The sequence below is a fragment of the Miscanthus floridulus genome, chromosome 9 (assembly GCF_019320115.1).
Source record: "Miscanthus floridulus cultivar M001 chromosome 9, ASM1932011v1, whole genome shotgun sequence".
Lineage (NCBI taxonomy): Eukaryota > Viridiplantae > Streptophyta > Magnoliopsida > Poales > Poaceae > Miscanthus > Miscanthus floridulus.
Window position 1 is genome coordinate 13,301,345 of NC_089588.1, and position 18,570 is coordinate 13,319,914.

At 45.4% G+C, this 18,570-nt stretch overlaps 2 protein-coding genes across 2 annotated transcripts; one reads left to right on the forward strand and one right to left on the reverse strand.

Annotated features, from left to right (window-relative positions):
• Positions 1-1,490: 1,490 nt before the first annotated feature.
• LOC136479267 (uncharacterized) lies at positions 1,491-3,786 on the reverse strand. Its single transcript, XM_066477192.1, has 3 exons — positions 3,053-3,786; positions 2,464-2,965; positions 1,491-1,754 (listed from the first exon to the last, which is right to left on the reverse strand). Exons 1-3 carry the CDS (start codon positions 3,784-3,786, stop codon positions 1,491-1,493), a joined length of 1,500 nt encoding a protein of 499 aa, XP_066333289.1.
• A 6,571-nt stretch (positions 3,787-10,357) lies between these two features.
• Positions 10,358-13,570, forward strand: LOC136481380 (receptor-like protein EIX2). The gene has a single exon (XM_066478734.1). The coding sequence runs from the start codon at positions 10,377-10,379 to the stop codon at positions 13,242-13,244; it is 2,868 nt and encodes a 955-aa protein (XP_066334831.1). The 5' UTR covers positions 10,358-10,376; the 3' UTR covers positions 13,245-13,570.
• Positions 13,571-18,570: the final 5,000 nt, after the last annotated feature.

An 18,570-nucleotide genomic window follows, 5' to 3' on the forward strand; every position in this document is an offset into this window, starting at 1 on the left:
TCTTGATCTTGTTTGTCGCGAAAGACCCATCTAGTGTCAATGACATTGTAGTTCTTTGGTCTTTCAACTAATTCCCAAACTTGATTTTTTGTGAAGTTGTTTAGCTCTTCATGCATTGCATTCATCCAATCAACATCTTGTAATGCTTCTTCTATCTTGGTAGGCTCAATAGATGATACAAATGAGTAGTGTTCACAAAATAAAGCCAATCTTGATCTTGTTTGTACACCACTTCTAATGTCACCAACTATTTGATCTATAGGATGATCTCTTGTAATACTAGTTGGTTGTAGCACTTGCACTTGATTGCTTGAGCTTGGTTGGTCATTTGGTTGAGATGATGTACCAGCCACTTGTTGATCTTGTATTGGGGATGATGAACTAGCTTGATTTGCATTAATTTTCACATGTAATGGTGTGAATACTTGACATTCATCATCTTGTTCATCTATCACTTCTCTAGGTCTTATGTCACCAATGTCCATATTATTCATTGCATTTGCCAATGGTGGACCTCTCACATCATCATGATTCTCATCTTCATCTTGAGATTCATTTATTTCATCAAACTCAACATCATGAACTTCTTCAACTATCTTGCTTGAATTATTCCATAATATATATACTTTGCTTGTAGTTGAATAACCAAGTAAGAACCCTTCATCACATTTCTTCTCAAATTTGCTCAATCTTGTGCCTTTCTTCAAGATATAACATTTGCAACCAAACACTCTAAAATATGCAATGTTGGGCTTTCTTCCATTCAATAGTTCATATGGTGTCTTCTCAAGCATTCTATGACAATAGAGACAGTTGCTACAATAGCAAGCCATGTTGATAGCTTTGGCCCAAAAAGAATCACGCACATTGTATTCACTAAGCATTGATCTTGCCATATCAATAAGTGTTCTATTCTTTCTCTCAACAAGACCATTTGATTGTGGAGTGTACTTGAGAGAGAATTGATGTTTAATTCCAAATTGATCACAAAGCTCATCAACTCTAGTATTCTTGAATTCACTACCATTGTCACTTCTAACTTTCTTGATAGTTGTATCAAATTCATTAAGGCATCTCTTGATAAAAGTTTTGAATATATCAAATGTTTCACTTTTATCACCAAGAAAGAATACCCATGTATATCTTGTAAAATCATCAACTATTACAAATCCATACTTGTTTCCACCATTGCTAGTATATGTGGTTGGTCCAAACAAGTCCATGTGCAATAGCTCAAAAGCTCTACTTGTACTCATCATGCTTTTGCTAGGATGTGTATTTCCAACTTGTTTGCCGGCTTGACAAGCACTACATAGTTTGTCCTTCTCAAATACTATATCTTTCAAGCCTTTAACTAGATCATGCTTAACCAATTTATTCAATTGTTTCATTCCAACATGACCAAGCCTTCTATGTCATAACCAACCAATGCTAGATTTAGTGAGCAAGCAAGTTGACAATTGAGTTTCACTAGCATTGAAATCAACCAATTAGAGGTTCTGATATCTAAATCCTTTGAATATCAAATTAGAACCATCTACACTTATGATTTCTACATTATCAACTCCAAATATGCATTTGAAACCAAGATCACATAATTGAGCTACCAACAATAGATTGAAGTTCAAGCTTTCAACTAGCAGCACATTGGATATACTCATGTCATTGGATATTGCAATCTTACCAAGCCCTTTGACCTTGCCTTTCCCATTGTCACCAAATGTGATAGAATCAAACTTATTGTTATCATTTGACTTCATTGAATTAAACATTCTTGAATCACCGGTTATGTGTTGAGTGCACACACTATCAAGCACCCAATGCCTTCCTCCGGCTTTGTAATTTACCTACAAGAAAAGATCAATTCTTTTTAGGTACCCAAACTTGCTTGGATCCTCCAAGGTTAGTCACTAAGCTTTTGGGCACCCAAATTGCCTTCTTCTTTGGGCCAACAATGGGAGAACCAATAAACTTTGCCTTTACACCGTTAGTACCCTTGGTAAGCATGTAGCAAGAATCAAAACAAATAGAGGATACATTAGTATTGTTCTTCTTGTTCTTGCATGCTTGCTCTACATGCCCAACTTGCTTGCATCTAGTGCAAAACGGACCATTGCCCTTCACAAAACTAGTCTTCTGAGTTGTAAAGGTTGCCTTGCCATTCTTGGGGGTATAGCCCAATCCCTCTTTGTTGAGAGAAAATCTTTGGCTACCCAAGCACTTTAGCAAGCGGGCCTCACCGCCATAGGCTTTACCTAAGGCGTGAGTGAGCACATTTACCTCCTTCTTAAGGGTTTCATTCTCAACCATTAGTGAGGAATCACTTGTGAAACCATCACTACTAGATGAGGTAGAAGTGGATGTGCTACAAGAAGGGTTAGTGGGAGCAATAACACTAGGCTTATAAAAGGATTCATCGATAATATTACAAGTTAAGCCTTTGTTACTTGTTTGAATTTGTACCTTCTCATTTTGGGCAACAAGAGAAGAGTGAGCTTTCTCAAGCTTGGTGTGAGCCTCTTTAAGCTTTTCATGGGCTTTCATTAGCCTCTCATGAGATGCTTTTAGCTCCTCAAAGGATTGCTCAAGAGCTTTGTTGCTCTTGCGCAATTCTTTGCATTCCTTTCTCTTTATGTCAAAATGATCACGAGCATCTTTAAGCATGTCAATTAGTTCATCTTTAGTTGGTTTATCATCGTTATCACTATCACTTTCATTGTCACTCTCATCATAATATTGTACCTTTGAGCCCTTGGCCATGAAGCATGATGGAGAGTCAAATAGTGAAGGCTTGTTGATAGCAACACTTGCAAGAGACTTCTTGCTTGATGTCTTCTCATCATCACTTGTGGATGCATCACTATCCCAAGTGACTACATATGATCCTCCCTTCTTCTTCTTCTTGAAGATCATTTTGCTCTCTTTCTTGCCCTTCTTCTTGATGTTCTTGTCACCATCATTGTCACTATTATGTGTGCAATCCGCAATGATATGATCCTTGCTACTGCACTTGAAGCATCTTCTTGGTTCATCCTTATTCTTGGAGGATCACTTCTTTCTTCTAGCACAATAGCCTTTCTTCATCATGAATTTGCCAAATCTCTTTACAAATAGAGCCATTGCTTCATCATCTTCTTCATCACAAGTACTTGGGCACTCATCATTGCTTGACTCTTCTTGCTTGGCCTTGCCCTTGGATGATGATGTGGCCTTGAATGCCACACTCTTCTTCTTTTCATCCTTCTTCTCATTTTCTTCCTTGTCATCACAGTATGTATCATCGGTCATCACATCACCAAGCACTTGGTTTGGTGTCATTGTGTTCAAACCACTTCTTACAAATAATGTGACCAACATGCCAAATCTTGGAGGGAGACATCTCAAGAATTTATGAGAGAAGTCCTTGTCCTTCACCTCCTCACCAAGCTCCTTTAGATCGTTTACCAACACTTGGAGCCTATCAAACATCTCCGGTACATTCTCATCTTCCTTCATCTTAAAGCTAGCAAACTTCTCTTTGAGGATATAAGCTTTGGCGCCCATGACGGCTTGTGTGCCCTCATATGACTCTTCTAGCTTTACCCAAGCATCATGAGCCATCTCCATGTTCTTGATTTGCTCAAATGCCCTTTGGTTGATAGCATCATGAATGACACTAAGAGCAATATCATAGTTTTGCAACTTTTCTTCTTCGGCGACGGTGGGAGCATTCGGATTAGCAACCTCAAACTTGGTGTCTACCACTTGCCATATCTTTCTATTGATTGACTTGATATGTGTTGTCATTTTTTCCTTCCAATAGCTATAATTGGTTCCATCAAATTTGGGTGGCCTTTTGGTGTTCTTGATTTGAGCCATTTTAACATCGAAGGTTGTTAAGCCTTGAATCAACGGTGTACTAGCTCCGATACCACTTGAAAGGTCCTAAATGGCTAGAGGGGGGTGAATAGCCTAATAAAAATTTCTACAACAACATTTAAGACAAGGTGATTAGATAACCAGATGGCGTAATGCAAGTTTTGCGCTAGCACTACAAGAAAGATGCAAGCCACCTACCCACAAGTCTAGTGAGCTATACTTTTCTAGGCACTCAAAAGTTAAGACTAAAAACTACTACTAGAGAACTAGCAAGAAAGCTAGTTACAACTAGCAAGGAAAGCTATCACTACACAAGATGTATATCAAAGTAAATACAATAGAGTGATAGAGAGGGTTATACCGCCGTGGCAGGTGATCAACAATAAATACAATGAAATCCTCAGAATAGTAAGACACAAGATTTTTATCTGAGGTTCACTTACTTGCCGACAAGCTACGTCCTTGTTGTAGCAATTCACCCACTTGGAGGTTCACGAGCTAATTGGCATCAGACGCCAAATCCACAATCGGGTGCCGCACAACCAACACAAGATGGGGATTCACAAGCTACAAGCAATCCACTAGAGATGTCTTTTGTGAACTCCCATGAGGAAGGCTCAAGAACCCCTTACAATCATCACGATCGGAGCCAGAGACAAACACCACCCTTCGCTCAATGATCCTCACTGCTCCAAACTGTCTAGGTGTGGCAAACACCAAGAGTAACAAGAGAAATCCACAGCGAAACCCAATCACCAAGTGCCCCTAGATGCAATCGCTCAAGCAATGCACTTGGAATCACTCAATCTCACTTTGATTTGCACTATCAAGCAAGGAATTGAGTGGGAGGGAGTATGCTTAGCTCAAAGGGATGTTAAGAATGTCAAAATGCCAAGAGAGATACCTCAAAGCTAGCCAACTACAATTTATAGACACCCCATTGAAAACATACCGGTTGGCCCCTTTAGTGGGCTAACTGCGTGTCAACCGGACGCGCTGCAGGGTGCACTGGACGCGTCTGGTCACCAGCGTCCGGTCACTCTTTGGATGCCACATATCCTAGCCATTTGAATGTTACCGTTGGCGCGCAACTCCTCCTTTGCGCATGCTCACTACACTCGCACCGGACGTGTCCGGTCAACTGACCGGACTCATAACGCCTCAGCATCTGGTCCAACTCAGAGAGGTTATAGAAACGATTTTTCCCGATCGAACGAGTCTGGTCAGCTTGACAAGACACACCACAGCGTCCGATCACTGCTGCATTGCTCTGCCTGTCGAGGAACCGAGGCAGCATCACCCCTGAGGGCCAACGTCCGGTCGCCACTGCGTTGCTACCCTTCTCCTAGGGTTTGTCACCGGACGCGTCCAGTCCCATGGGGACCAGCGTCCGATCACAGCACTGACCCCTTCTCTTATCTCCAACACTTCACCCTTGCTCCCAAGTGCTAAACACAATGTGTATCACCTTTGTGCATGTGTGTTAGCATATTTTCAAAGCATTTTCAAGGGTGTTAGCACTCACTAGAATCTAAATGCATATGCAATGAGTTAGAACATCTAGTGGCACTTTGATAACTGCATTTCACAATGAATTTCGCCCCTCTTCATAGTACGGCTATCAATCCTAAATACACTCACACCCTCTATGGTGTCTTGAGTGCCAAAAACAAAATGGCCCTATCAAGTATACCTTTGCCTTGAGCCCATTTTGTTTTTCTCTTTCTTCTATTCAAGTTGGAGCACTTGAACATCATAGCCGACCACTCCTTTACCTTGGTCGATCACTCCAAAGCACAGCCAACCACACATTGACCACTCAAGTGCCTTGCCGACCACACTAGTGCCATAGCCGACCACATAAGAGTTTTGGCCAAGCACACTAGTGTCATAGCCGAACACTCAACTTGATCTTGGACCAATCCTTTCTTTGCTACACACACTTAGCACTTAGGTTAGTCCAAATAGGTTTCATCAATTAGCCAAAACCAAACTAGGGTTTCACACGGCGAAGCCCAAAAAACACTCAGCAAAGGCTTTGCCGAGTGTTACACTCGGCAAACAGCACACGACGTACACAGTGCTGACAAAAGTTTCTTTGCCGAGTGTTTTTTATCGGGCACTCGGCAAAGACTTTGCCGAGTGCTAAAATCGACGCTCGGCAAAAAAAAGCAATGTGACGGCGTGGAGACGGTCACGGCGCGTTTGCCGAGTGTCTAACGGCCCGGGCACTCGGCAAACATGCCCTTGTTTACCGAGTGCCCCGGCCATGACACTCGGCAAACATGCCTTTGTTTGCCGAGTGTCCAGGACCTAACACTTGGCAAACATGGCTTCTTTGCTGAGTGTCACATCCCGGACACTTGGCAAAGACTGTCCATTCTAGGCCTAGATTTTGGCCTCTTTGCCGAGTGTCACAGTGACACTCGACAAAGATGGTCATTTTAGGCCCAGAACGCACAGATTTTTGCCACGTGGCCTCTTTGTTGAGTGTATTTAGCAAGGCACTCGGTAAATAGCCCTTTTGCCGAATGTAACACTCGGCAAAGATACAATATATATCTAGTTTATTTGGTTTGGTCATATATAACATACCACACTCAAATAAACATTACATCTATCACAGATAGTTCACAATAAGCATCACATGTAGTTCATATAGATATATCGACAACACATAAATGCAAATAAACTTCAGAATCATAAGTAGGTTCATTCACAATCACAAATGCAAATAAAATTCACATTCACAAGTAAGTTTGTTCACAGTCGCTCTCTAGGCTAATCAGAAATGCAAATAAACGTAGTCAGTGTGACCACGATGACCACTATGTCCACGGTTGGTCATAAGGCTCATTTGATGCCGTAGATTGATTCTGCACAAAGGAGAAGAGATAAATCATTCACAGTGATTGAGAACGAAACATACAAGTATTAGAAATAAACTAGTGACTAGAAACAGTGATTAATTCTGCGAAAACTAAAAGTAGCTAAGTTATAGTGATTGAGAATGAAACAGTGATTACAAGGCTAACTACAAACTAGAAATAAAGTAGAAATTAGAAACTAGAAACATATGCACATCACAAAGGAGAAAAGATTGATTCTGCATAAATTAGAAACGGTGATTATAAAGTTGTGAAGTGACTCACAGTGCCAGAAACAGTATTTGGAGCAGGTTGAGGAGGAGGGGCTGGCATCGGTGGCGAAGGTTGACCGATTGCAGCGTAAACACCCCTCATCATTTCAAACATCTGCAGCCGCTCTGCCTCCATTCTCTGCCGCTCTACCTCCATCCTCGCCTCTAGCTTTTCCCGGAGCCTCGTTTCTTGTTCCAGCTGAGCCTACAATATTTCATTCCAATGTTACAATACAATGCAAAAGTATGTAAAAATCAATGAATGATGAATAAAATAGAAATAACCTAGAGTGCATCCATATGGAATCGTGTAGAGTCCAGCCGTGGGCGTATCATCGGGCTGGAACTTGTGCTCCATGCTCGAAGCTGGGAGAGAGTGGGAGTACCGGCCGTGTCAATTGTGCCGTCGTCAATCCAGAACTGGCCATGCTTCTTGCCTCTTCCCGCCCTCATGACCACTTCTCCATCAAGGTCATGGGCGCTCGGATCATACTCTGGGGATAGAAAGGGCCGCTATACCTGTGTTGGTGCTCGTCGCCGACGATGGGTTCGACGAGGAACTAGCGAAGAGACGCGTTGAAGAGCGGCGGGGGCGGCGTAGGGGGTCGGGGGCAGGGGCGGCATTGGCAGGGGGCCGGGGGCAGGGGGGCGGTGCCGGCGGGGGAAGGGGGCGGGTGCGGGAGGCCGGCGGTGGGAGACAGGCGACGCGGGTGTGAGACATGCCGGTGGCGGGGCGTCGGGAGCCGGCGGTGGTGGCACGGCGCGGGCGCGAGCGCGGGAGGTGCATGTGCGTGGGTGAGTTTGCGTGTGTGCGTGTGTGCGGGTGAGGGAGCGCCGGGCTGGATATGAAGAAGGTTTGTCGAGTGTCGGATCGGGACACTCGGCAAAGTTCAGTGTCGGATCGGGGCACTCGGCAAAGCCTAGCTTTACCGAATGTCAAATGGGGCACTCGGCAATCCCCATTTTTTTTTAATTTTCCTTCTTTTCCTTCTTTTCCGTAACGTGTTTTTCTTTTTTTCCGATGTACTTTGAAAATACCTTGTCAAATGGACTCAACAATATATATTTGTTTTTTCTACGAATATTATTCCATTATTTTATGCAGTTACAGCTCAAATTTAATTTATATCAATTAAAATTCTATAATTGCACTTAATAAATTAAAATTATCAAACGGGTCCAAAAAATTACCAAAATTTCACATGAAATAATCTATATTCTCTATTGCCTATACAATAAGTTTTGAAGCCAAACCCCAATTCGACCGTCACTTTGACTCCAAATCTTACCGGATCCTTCTCAACGCTACGATCCTTCTTCTGAGATGCTTCGGTTTGTAAACATCGTACATGACAAAATTGTGCGAAACCTTCTCAATTTTTTACCACAGCCTCCATGTATGATATCATCACATCATGACAAATCTCATGATTTTCAGAATTCATTTGCTTTTTTTAGAATTTGAAAATCAATCGGCCACACGTTCGTGGTCATGTTTTCTGACCAAGATGTTAAAAATTTCTTTTTATTTTCCGGGTAAGGCCTCACACTAGACTCAATAACATGAATATCATTTTTCTACTCATTTTATTTTATTATTTGAATCACTTGCTGTCCACATTTGACTTATACCAAAAAATTACAAGAAATGCAATAAATTAATTAAATATAGCAAACAGATCCAGAAATATACCAAATTTTAACATGGAATACCACATGTTGTATGTGGAGAGTAGAAAATGTTTCAAGGTCAGAAGAGAAAAAAAGAAATTATTTATCGAGTGCCACATGTTTACACTCGGCAAACATATTTCTTTGCCGAGTGCCACAAGTTTAGCACTCGGCAAACATATTTCTTTGCCGAGTGTTTTTTTTTGTCTCTTTTGCCGATTGTATTTGTTTGCCGAGTTTTCCACTAACGGACACTCGGCAAACGTACTAACGGACGGCACACGTACTAACGGATGTGGAGTTTGCCGAGTGCCTTATTTTTGTCGAGTGTTTTTTTTTCTCGTTTGCCGAGTGCCAAACTTTGCCGAGTGTTTTTGCCTCTTTTACCGAGTGTAATTATTTTGCAGAGTGTTTTTGTGACAGCACTCGGCAAATAGCTTCTTTGCCGAGTGTCCGATAGAATGCACTCGGCAAACATTTTAGCACTCGGCAAACACCCATTTTCTGGTAGTGGTTGTTACCATAAACATACACCTTAATCAAGTAAACAAAAAGACACTACAGGAACCCTTGCTGACGACCATAGAAACAAACAGATGGAGAGGAGGCACCCAAGCCAAGCAATTAGCGTCCTGTCTGTCCGCGTAGACGGGGTGCAATGCGGAGGCCATCAGCGCGGCACTTTTCCTTACCCGTCGAGAAATCAATCAATCAATCAACTAGTACTGTATACTCGCTCCGTCTGTTATGGGATACATACCGATCAAACTCAAGTTTGACTAGATTTATAGAAATATTAATAGCATTTATATCTCCCAATAAATTTATTATGAAATATATTTAAGGATTTATCTAATGATACTAATTATGTGTTATAAATATTAATATTTTGTTATATATATTGGATCAAAGTTAAAAAAGAAGTTAACTTGTCGAGAGGTGAGAACATCTTTTCTTTTGGCACGAGGGGGAGTACTCTACTAATGTAGAGTAAGCTTTTGTGAGGGGATGAGAGGCAGAGGCAATAATGGAATCGATGATGACCACACTGACACACGCCTGACCGCTTCTACACGGAAGGTGACCGTGGACTGAGGTCGTCGGTCAGCAGATGAAGCCCATCTTACAGGCAGATATCCATGAACCCAGAATAACCGATGGAAGGAAGCTGAATGGACAATTCCACATAAACCCAGAATAACTCAACGGAGGAAGCTAAATGGATGGGATAATTCCACATAAACCCATGGAGGCAGCAGATGAGTGAGACGACCGATCCATGACCAATCCAATCCGCGTCGGAGGAGTGCGCGTGGGCCAGTACGAAGATGCCTGACCGCTTCTACACGGAAGGTGACCGTGGACTGAGGTCGTCGGTCAGCCGATGAGGTGACCGCTTCTACACGTAGCATGGCAGAGGCAATAATCGAGCATGGCAGCAGATGAGAGGGACGCTGGCCGACGGAGGAGTACTGTACTGTAGATGCCTTCCCCACCAAATCCAATTCGCGTCGGAGGAGTGCGCGTGGGCCTTCACGTGGGCCAGTACGCAGATGCCTGACCGCTTCTACACGGCAGGTGACCGAGCGACGACCTCAGTCCACGGTCAATTGACCCATCCGCAGTATCCGTCTACTATAATAATAACACTCTGACTCCAGAACGGATCCACTCTGACTCCAGAACTGATCCTGCCATTTGTTTGTCGATGGTTGCCACCATGCTCGTGTTGCTCTGCTGCTGCTGCTTGTTCCTCGCCACGCAGCAGCAGCAGCTCCAGCCAGCCGCCGGTGGTAACAGAGCGAGCCCGAGCTGCATACCACACGAGAGGGACGCACTGCTGGCATTCAAGCACGGCGTCACCAGCGACCCTGGCGGCGTCCTCAGCTCGTGGCGGCGAGACGGTCACCACGACGAGCAAGACTGCTGCCGGTGGAGAGGCGTCCGGTGCAGCAACCGAACTGGCCACGTCCACGAGCTTCGACTTGGAAGCACCTTCGGACCAGAGTTGGCCGGCCAGATAAGTCCTTCCTTGCTTGCTCTGGATCACCTAGAGCACCTTGACCTCAGCGGGAATGATCTAGCAGGGCCAACGGCTCGTCTTCCCGAGTTCTTGGGCTCTCTAAAGAATCTCAAGTATCTTGACCTCTCTGACATACCGTTCTACGGTGGCCTGCCTCCCCAGTTTGGCAACTTGTCAAGGCTGCAGTATCTAGATCTTTCCAAATCTGAAGGTGGTTTGGGGGTCACAAACTCGACGGATCTCTCATGGTTAACATACATTCCTTCCATACAATATCTTAACTTGGACAGAGTGAACCTCAGCACAGTAGCGGATTGGCCTCGTGTCATGAATATGCTTCCTTCTTTGAGGGCCCTCCATCTTTCAGACTGCTCTCTTGCAAGTGCAAACCAGTCGCTACCACACCTGAACCTTACAAATCTCGAGGAGCTGGATGCCTCTTGGAACTCCTTCCACCATCCAATGGTGACCAGCTGGTTCTGGAACATAACAAGCCTTAGATTCCTTTACCTCAGCTACACTAGTATGTACGGTCAATTTCCTGATGCTCTTGGAGACATGACATCCCTGCAAGTCCTTGATCTTTCAGATCTTTTTGATTATCATGATGATGACAAGAACATGCGCATCATGACCATGGATCTTAAGAACCTATGCAATTTGGAGGTCCTGAACCTTGAATGGACTCTCTTATATGGCGACGTAGCTGAGCTGTTTAGGAATCTACCTCGATGTTCACCCAACAAATTGCAAGAATTGGACCTCGGTTCGAACCATTTAACCGGGATGTTACCAAGATGGATGGGGCAATTCATGAGCTTGGTTGTTCTGGATCTAGGTTGGAACTACATCACAGGACATGTTCCATATGAGATTGGTAAGCTTAGTAATCTGACCCATCTGGATCTAAGTATAAATAAACTGGATGGCACGATAACTGAGGAACACTTTGCTAGTGCATGGAGCTTGCAATATATAGACTTGTCATATAATGCCCTCAAGATTGAGATCAGCTTGGACTGGCAACCACCATCTACATTAGAGTATGTAAACTTTGCATCCTGCCAGATGGGCCCACTGTTTCCTGTGTGGCTTCAGTGGAATATGAGCATCACCTATCTTGATATCTCGAGTGCAGGTATAGCTGATAGGCTTCCACAGTGGTTCTCCGATGCCTTTTCAAATATCGAATTCATGAACATCTCCAACAATCAACTCAACGGAACTTTGCCGGCTGATATGGGCTCCATGTCACTTCTACAACTCTACCTCAGTTCAAACAAATTAACTGGTCAGATACCCACGCTGCCACCAAACATAACGTGGTTGGACTTATCCAATAACTTGTTGTCAGGACTCACTGGTCACTCTGCTGTTGGATCCGTCAATCTAAGACAGCTTTCTTTGTTCTCCAACCGACTCACTGGTCATATTCCTGAATCTTTTTGTAAATTTCAGAGACTGGATGTGTTGGACTTATCCAACAATTTTTTGGAGGGAGAACCACCGTTGTGCCTCGAGGTAACGGAATATATGGAATTTGTAGCCTTAAGTAACAATAGTTTGTCAGGAAAGTTCCCATCTTTTCTGCAAAAATTGACAAATGTGTACTTCCTAGATTTGTCTTGGAACAAATTCTCTGGAAGATTACCAATGTGGATTGGAAGCTTAACATCATTAAGAGGTATACGATTAAGTCACAACAAGTTCTTTGGTAGCATTCCAATGAACATCACAAACCTTTCTTGCCTTCAGTACATGGATCTAAATAACAATAAGATATCAGGCTCTCTACCGATCTACCTGTCAAATCTTAAATTTATGACAAACACATCCATGATGGGTTGTTATGACAGTCCTGAGATAGCTTTTTCTCATCTTAATAGTTTGTCTACGGTCTGGAAGGGGCAGGAATTGAACTATGGTACCATTAAAAGAATTGTGGAGACAAGTATGACGAGCATTGATTTATCTTCAAATGACTTAATCGGTGAAATTCCAGAAGAAATAGTTGTTCTTGATGCACTTGTGAATTTGAATCTATCAAGGAACCACTTGACTGGAGTTATTCCAAAGAAGATCGGGGAAATGCGATCACTGCAATCATTGGACCTCTCCAGGAACATGCTTTCAGGGGAAATACCAGCCACTCTGTCAAATCTGACGTTCTTAAGTTACATGGAATTATCATACAATGATCTTACAGGAAGAATTCCATCAGGAGTACAGCTTGATACCCTATATGCAGAGTATCCATCTATGTACATTGGCAACATCGGTCTTTGTGGACATCCTCTTCAAAACAATTGCTCGAGGGAGCGTCTTGCACCAAAGCAAGGTGACCTGGGAAGAACTGAAGAAGGTTATGGGATACCATTCTTTTATCTTGGACTCGGGTGCGGCTTCGTGGTTGGTACATGGATTGCATTTGGTGTTTTGTTGTTCAAGAGAAACTGGAGAATTGCTTGCTTTCGACTCTCGGACAAGTTGTACGACAAAGTATATGTCCTTGTTGCTACATGGGCAAGAGCAAGACAAACACAAACTGATTAGCAAGCATGAAGCAAAGGCGATGGTCGGCACTTCAACTAAAATTAGCCAATGCATGCATGTATGAATAATGGAAGTGGGAGAGAAGTTTGTTCAGGAGTGCTTTGAATTTTGTTACTACTAGTATTACATATTGCCATTGTTTTCTTTACGAAATGAAGATTTGTGTGTCCGTGTTTATCTCTTATATCATGTAATAAACTAAGAACTGACACTTGATCATTGGCCAACATTAGTGTTTGTTGTACAAGATAGATATTAGTTGTTAGTATATAGATAACATAAGTATGTTGTAAACTCTGGCTAATCTTCAGGATGTTGGTTTGCAGTCTGTACAAGACGTTCGCCTGGTCAGCTCAGGGCGCTATATAACACGTAGATGCGGCCTCTTCAGAGGTTAACATGCTTCACCAAGTTTTACAGTAATAATTATTTCCTTATGATGATGAACATTAAGACATGGTCAATCAATTCCATGTAGCGCTTCAGGAGGCGCTACATCATTGGTCCCTGCGGGCCATGGTAGTCGGATCCGGCAACCTGAATACGACATATTGTTGCATGTTCCACGCTCATCGTCCACATTAGGGCTTGTTTGGCTGCACCCGTATCCACCTTAGTCCACGTGTGTTGAAGTGGATTGAGGTGAATACAATGTGCAGCCAAACAAGGCTTGGCGTGCTGTGGAATTTCAGTGTACCTAGGCGAGGGATGATATGAATAAAAATATCATGTTCTCATCTACAACCAAAGTGTTACATATAAGCAACATTCACTTACCATACTGTCGATAGAATATCGTCGGCAGTCCTCCGAGGGTTATCCCATGAAGGTAGATTTGTCGGCAGAGAAGCATGAGATCAATAACAAGAAGGCAACAGAGACACACGAGTTAGACAGGTTCAGGCCGTCAGTATGACGTAATACCCTACTCCTATAGTCTGTTGATTTGTATTAGCTATCGTATGATATTGCGTGTGTTTGGAGGGGGTCCCTGCCTGCCTTATATAGTCCGGGGAGCAGGGTTACAAGTCGGTTAGATCTAAGAGATAACCAAAAAGTAATAACTGATTATAGGAATCTTGGGATCATACATATCCTAACAGATCTCGTAGTATCTTCAGGATATCTTCCAGATGTCTTGCGGGAGACACCGAGCAGAGCCGTGCCCCGCAAGGCTTTGTCTTGTGGGCTAGGCCGCCCCTGAGGTCATAGCCCATGTGGTCTGCCATGGGTATTCGGGGTCGTACCCCCCACAGCTAGTCCCCGAGCGCCTTGTACCCATTGTGCAATGACGTCTTGAACTTGTTCGAGCAGGTGCAAACACAGCCGAGCAGTCAAACTCATGGTCCGACCACCGTGATGAGTTGCCGAGTAGTTACGAGTAGTTGCCCGAGCATCGTGAACTGTCACCGAGTAGTGTGAACCAAATACGGCTTGCCATAAGAGTGTAAGGAGCTCAAGTTCAGAATCGAAAACTTCCTCGCAGTGGACCAAGTATGCCCACTTAGAGTCCGACCACGAGAAAAAAAGATAACCTTCTTTAGCTTCAAGAGGCACGGAGTCTTCCAAAATAAAACCAACACATTCACCGCAAGGTGAAGTGTGCCCACTTAGTCCCCGAGCCTAACAGTAGATGACGTAGTCATGTGGTGTTAGGGTCAGAAACAGAAGAAAAATAAAAAACCAGTCGAGTAGGCAGCCAGTCCCCGGGCGTGGCCCCGAAAAGCATGCTCATGGCAAGGTGAAGTGTGCCCACTTAGTCCCCGAGCCTGACAGTAGATGACGTAGTCATGTGGTACCAGGGTTAGAAACAGAAGTTAACTTGGAGAAAACAGAATGGCAGAGAAAAAACCGGAGTAATGGCTGTACAGTAGTAACTACTGAGCCGTAACGGTTGGCGAAGATATCAGCGAGCATTCGTCAAGCCACAATGAATTGCGGAGATAAATCTGCAATACAGGCTAGAGCTGCGCGAAGGCCCAGGTAACGACCCATCTTGACGTTGTAGAGAATTTGGAGTGGTGTAAATTGTGGGAACGGTTCCCCAAAACCCTCGAATGCGAAAGGGTGGGGAAAGTGCTTTATGACTGCGCCACCGCACCCCACATTCCCACCTTTGCCACTTTGCCATTTTGTCTTCCTCTTCATCCCTCACATTTCCAGATTCGCGCCCACACTTGCTTCTGCCGCCAAACCCTAATCAGATCTGAGAGATGGCGCCGAAGAGGGGAGCTGCCAAATCGAAGAAGACAAGCCCATTGAAGGCAAGCGCAGAAGTCCAACGTGACAAAGAGTGGGCGCTGTCGCGAACAGGAGAGGCGGAGCTCAACAAATTGGTGGAGGTGGGCGTTCTACCTAACCGCGTCACCGCCGAATGGTGGCCGACACTCGGTGAGCCCTTCCCCATGCCCCATACTGACAAAGTGGTGGTATTTGAGGACTATTTCTGGTGCGGGTTGGGGTTTCCTATTCATCCATTCTTGAGGGATCTTTTGGAGCTCTGGGTGGTTAGTCTGTGCAACCTCCACCCAAATACCATATTGCATATATCTGAAGCGTATCTTGGAGTCCTTCCACACTTCAATCTCTTCTATCACCAGTTCTGGTTGAAGAAGAGGGGCGGCGGTGGTTCCAAGGTGGTCGGCGGGGTATATCTTCAGTTGCTTGATGGAATGGTAGGGGAATACCTTACTATTTCGCTAAACACATCGCTGAAAGGGTGGAACACCAGGTGGTTCTACATGAAGCAGAGCCACCCTATAGTCCGCTACGACGCCGACCACATACCGGAGAGCCAGAGGAGCTGGTCGGAGACGCCAAACAACGCTGACATGAAGCAAGTAAAGGAGCTCCTTGGCTTGATAAAAGGCGTGAAGACCAACGATGGATTATTAGCGACAAGCTTTATAGTGCGTCATATAAAGCCCTACAAGGAGAGGGCCCACCCCGCCTTTGAGTTCAAGGGGGAGACCGACGGTACTCGAGAGAGGTCGAAGATGCTGTCGAGGGATGTTATGCAGGAGCGGGCCACAGAGCTATTCACTCCACTTGCCTCGTTCAACTTGCTGGGGCAGACAAAACCCTTTCACTGTACAAATCTACCTCCTCAGGTAAATATCTCAGTTGTATGTTCTTGATGTTTTTGTAGATTTTATCATTTCCGAGCATTGTACTGATTCACTTATGCGAAGATCGACTTGCAGGATAGGGCGGTGTACTTTTCGAGCGTGCCAAGGAGCGAATGGCCAAAAGGAGTGGACGCCCGGCCGCACCATGCGGAGGAAGCATTCAGCATCTCATCGGAGAGTCCGTCCCCGGTATCAGAGAAAATCCAGGGGAAGAGGGCAGTGGCAGACCAGCCGGCCTAGAAGAAGAGAAAGACAGTGGGCGTCACTCCCCTTAAGCTAGGCGACATCTCGCTTGGTGGTGACCAGAACACTCAAACGCGAAGGACCACGGTGTTCAAGTGGTCAGATGACGACGGAGTTCCAGATGCTCCTCCGCTGAGCACAAAGGTGGCCCCACGCAGTGCACGCATGGAGGAGCAGTCGATGAGAGGGGAGGCGGTTCCCCAACAACAGGCGATGGGAGTCCCCAAGCGACAAGCAGGGGGAGCCCCGGAGCGGCAGGCGGAGGAAAGACCAACAGCAGAGATGGTGGGACCTCCACCCCAAGATGCGGGCGTGGACACCAAGGCCGCAGCTGGAGGCTCTGGTAGGCCACGCCGGTTCAAGAAATTGTATCGGCAGACCAAACTATAAGTATCTTCACCTTGGAGCTACCTTCTTGTCATTCCTTAGCTTTTTTGGTCGACTGATGAGCCAATCTGATGCAGAGCGAAGTGTACGGAGGATTCGGCCCAGCCTATCTAGACTGACGAGCAGCCAAAGTCTAGCCCTAGGGTGGATGAAGTGCCGGTGGACCCCACCCCAGAGTCCCCGGGTGCTAGACAGCCTATGGAGGAGTCAACCGCCCCTTCTGCTGGACTTGGCGACAACGAATAGTTGGCGTCAATGGTGAATGAGTCGGTGGCAGCGCTTGAGGCAACGGTGGGAACTGCCGGATCCTCGGGAGCAGAGGCTGGAGTTGCCGGCATCATGCTGGATTCTAGAGCGCGGAAGCCTTCGGTGCTGGAAGAGCAGATGACCATCCCTAGGGCGCCGGAGGGCATGGTCGGGCACGCTATCCGGCCACCGAGCCCCCAAGTGGTGCCTCCAGCTGTGGCGAAAGAGGATGAGGTGGAGGAGATTGAGCGTGAGGAATCTCGACCCCAATCTATCTAAATCCTTCGCAAGCGTGGCGATGAGGTGGTAGTTGTTGAGGAGGAGGACACCACCAGGGAGATGAGGAGACTGAAGTCCGCCTTGCCGGAGTGGTGAAACAAATCGAAGTCAGTGATGCATCAGGAGTGCTTGTCTTTGTCTTTGGAGATCGGAATTCATTCAATATCATTGTGTATTTGCAGGGAATAACTCGAACTGCCGAGCAGCGGCACTAGCTGATAAAGAGGATGGAGCCCCTCACCGAGGAGAATGAAAAACTCAAGGCGGTGATGACCCTTATGGAGAAAAACATCCAGAAGGCCCAGCGTGAGCGAGACCTTGCCGAGTCCAACGCACGGGACCTAGAGTACCAAAAAGGGGTCTTATCCGAGCAGCTGGTGACTACGTCAGAGCAACTATGTGGCAAGTCCGAGCAGCTGGCATGTGCTTCCATGCAGCAGGAGCAGAAATCCAAGCAGCTGGCGAGTGCTTCCACCCAACTAGAGCGGAAGTCCAAGCAGCTGAGAAGCGTATCCGAGTAGAAAGTAGGTATAGTATATCAGCAGATGTGCTTTGTTCAGTTGGATAACCATATCTGTGGTGATGACTGTTGTGCTCTGTAGAGCAAGATGTGGAGCTCAGCCAGCTATGCCAAACCGTCGAGCAACTCAGGGAGAAGGCGAAGGAGTCAGGAGGGGCAGACAAACTGGTCGAGGAGCTGAAAGGTGAATACCTCCTGGTCAGAGTTACTGTTGAAGTAGTTTCTGTGTATGATGGAACATTATAATACTTGCAGGTTATCGCCATAAAGCCAAGGCACAGTTTGATGTGCTGGTGGAGGAAGCCAGGACCCAAAGGGCTAACTTCGACGCTATGGTCGCCACTGTTAAACTAGTTCTCGACTGCATCGACGTGGAGCCGGCCCCTCAACCTAATGGCAGGCATCAACGTTCGGATACCATCATCCAGAAGTGTAAGGCGGCATGGGAGAACTTCAAGAGCTTCAATCGCGACGCCATTGCTACTGCCACTACTCACGTCCTTGCGGTGGTTCGGTCCCATTA

Coding starts and splice junctions, on each gene's coding strand:
- LOC136479267 (XM_066477192.1), bottom strand. CDS start 3,786: ATGACAACACATATCAAGTCAATCAATAGAAAGATATGGCAAGTGGTA. Junction 2,966..3,052: donor TATTGTGCTAGAAGAAAGAA/GTGATCCTCCAA, acceptor CACACATAATAG/TGACAATGATGGTGACAAGA. Junction 1,755..2,463: donor TTGTTGCCCAAAATGAGAAG/GTACAAATTCAA, acceptor AATTCAATGAAG/TCAAATGATAACAATAAGTT.
- LOC136481380 (XM_066478734.1), top strand. CDS start 10,377: ATGGTTGCCACCATGCTCGTGTTGCTCTGCTGCTGCTGCTTGTTCCTC.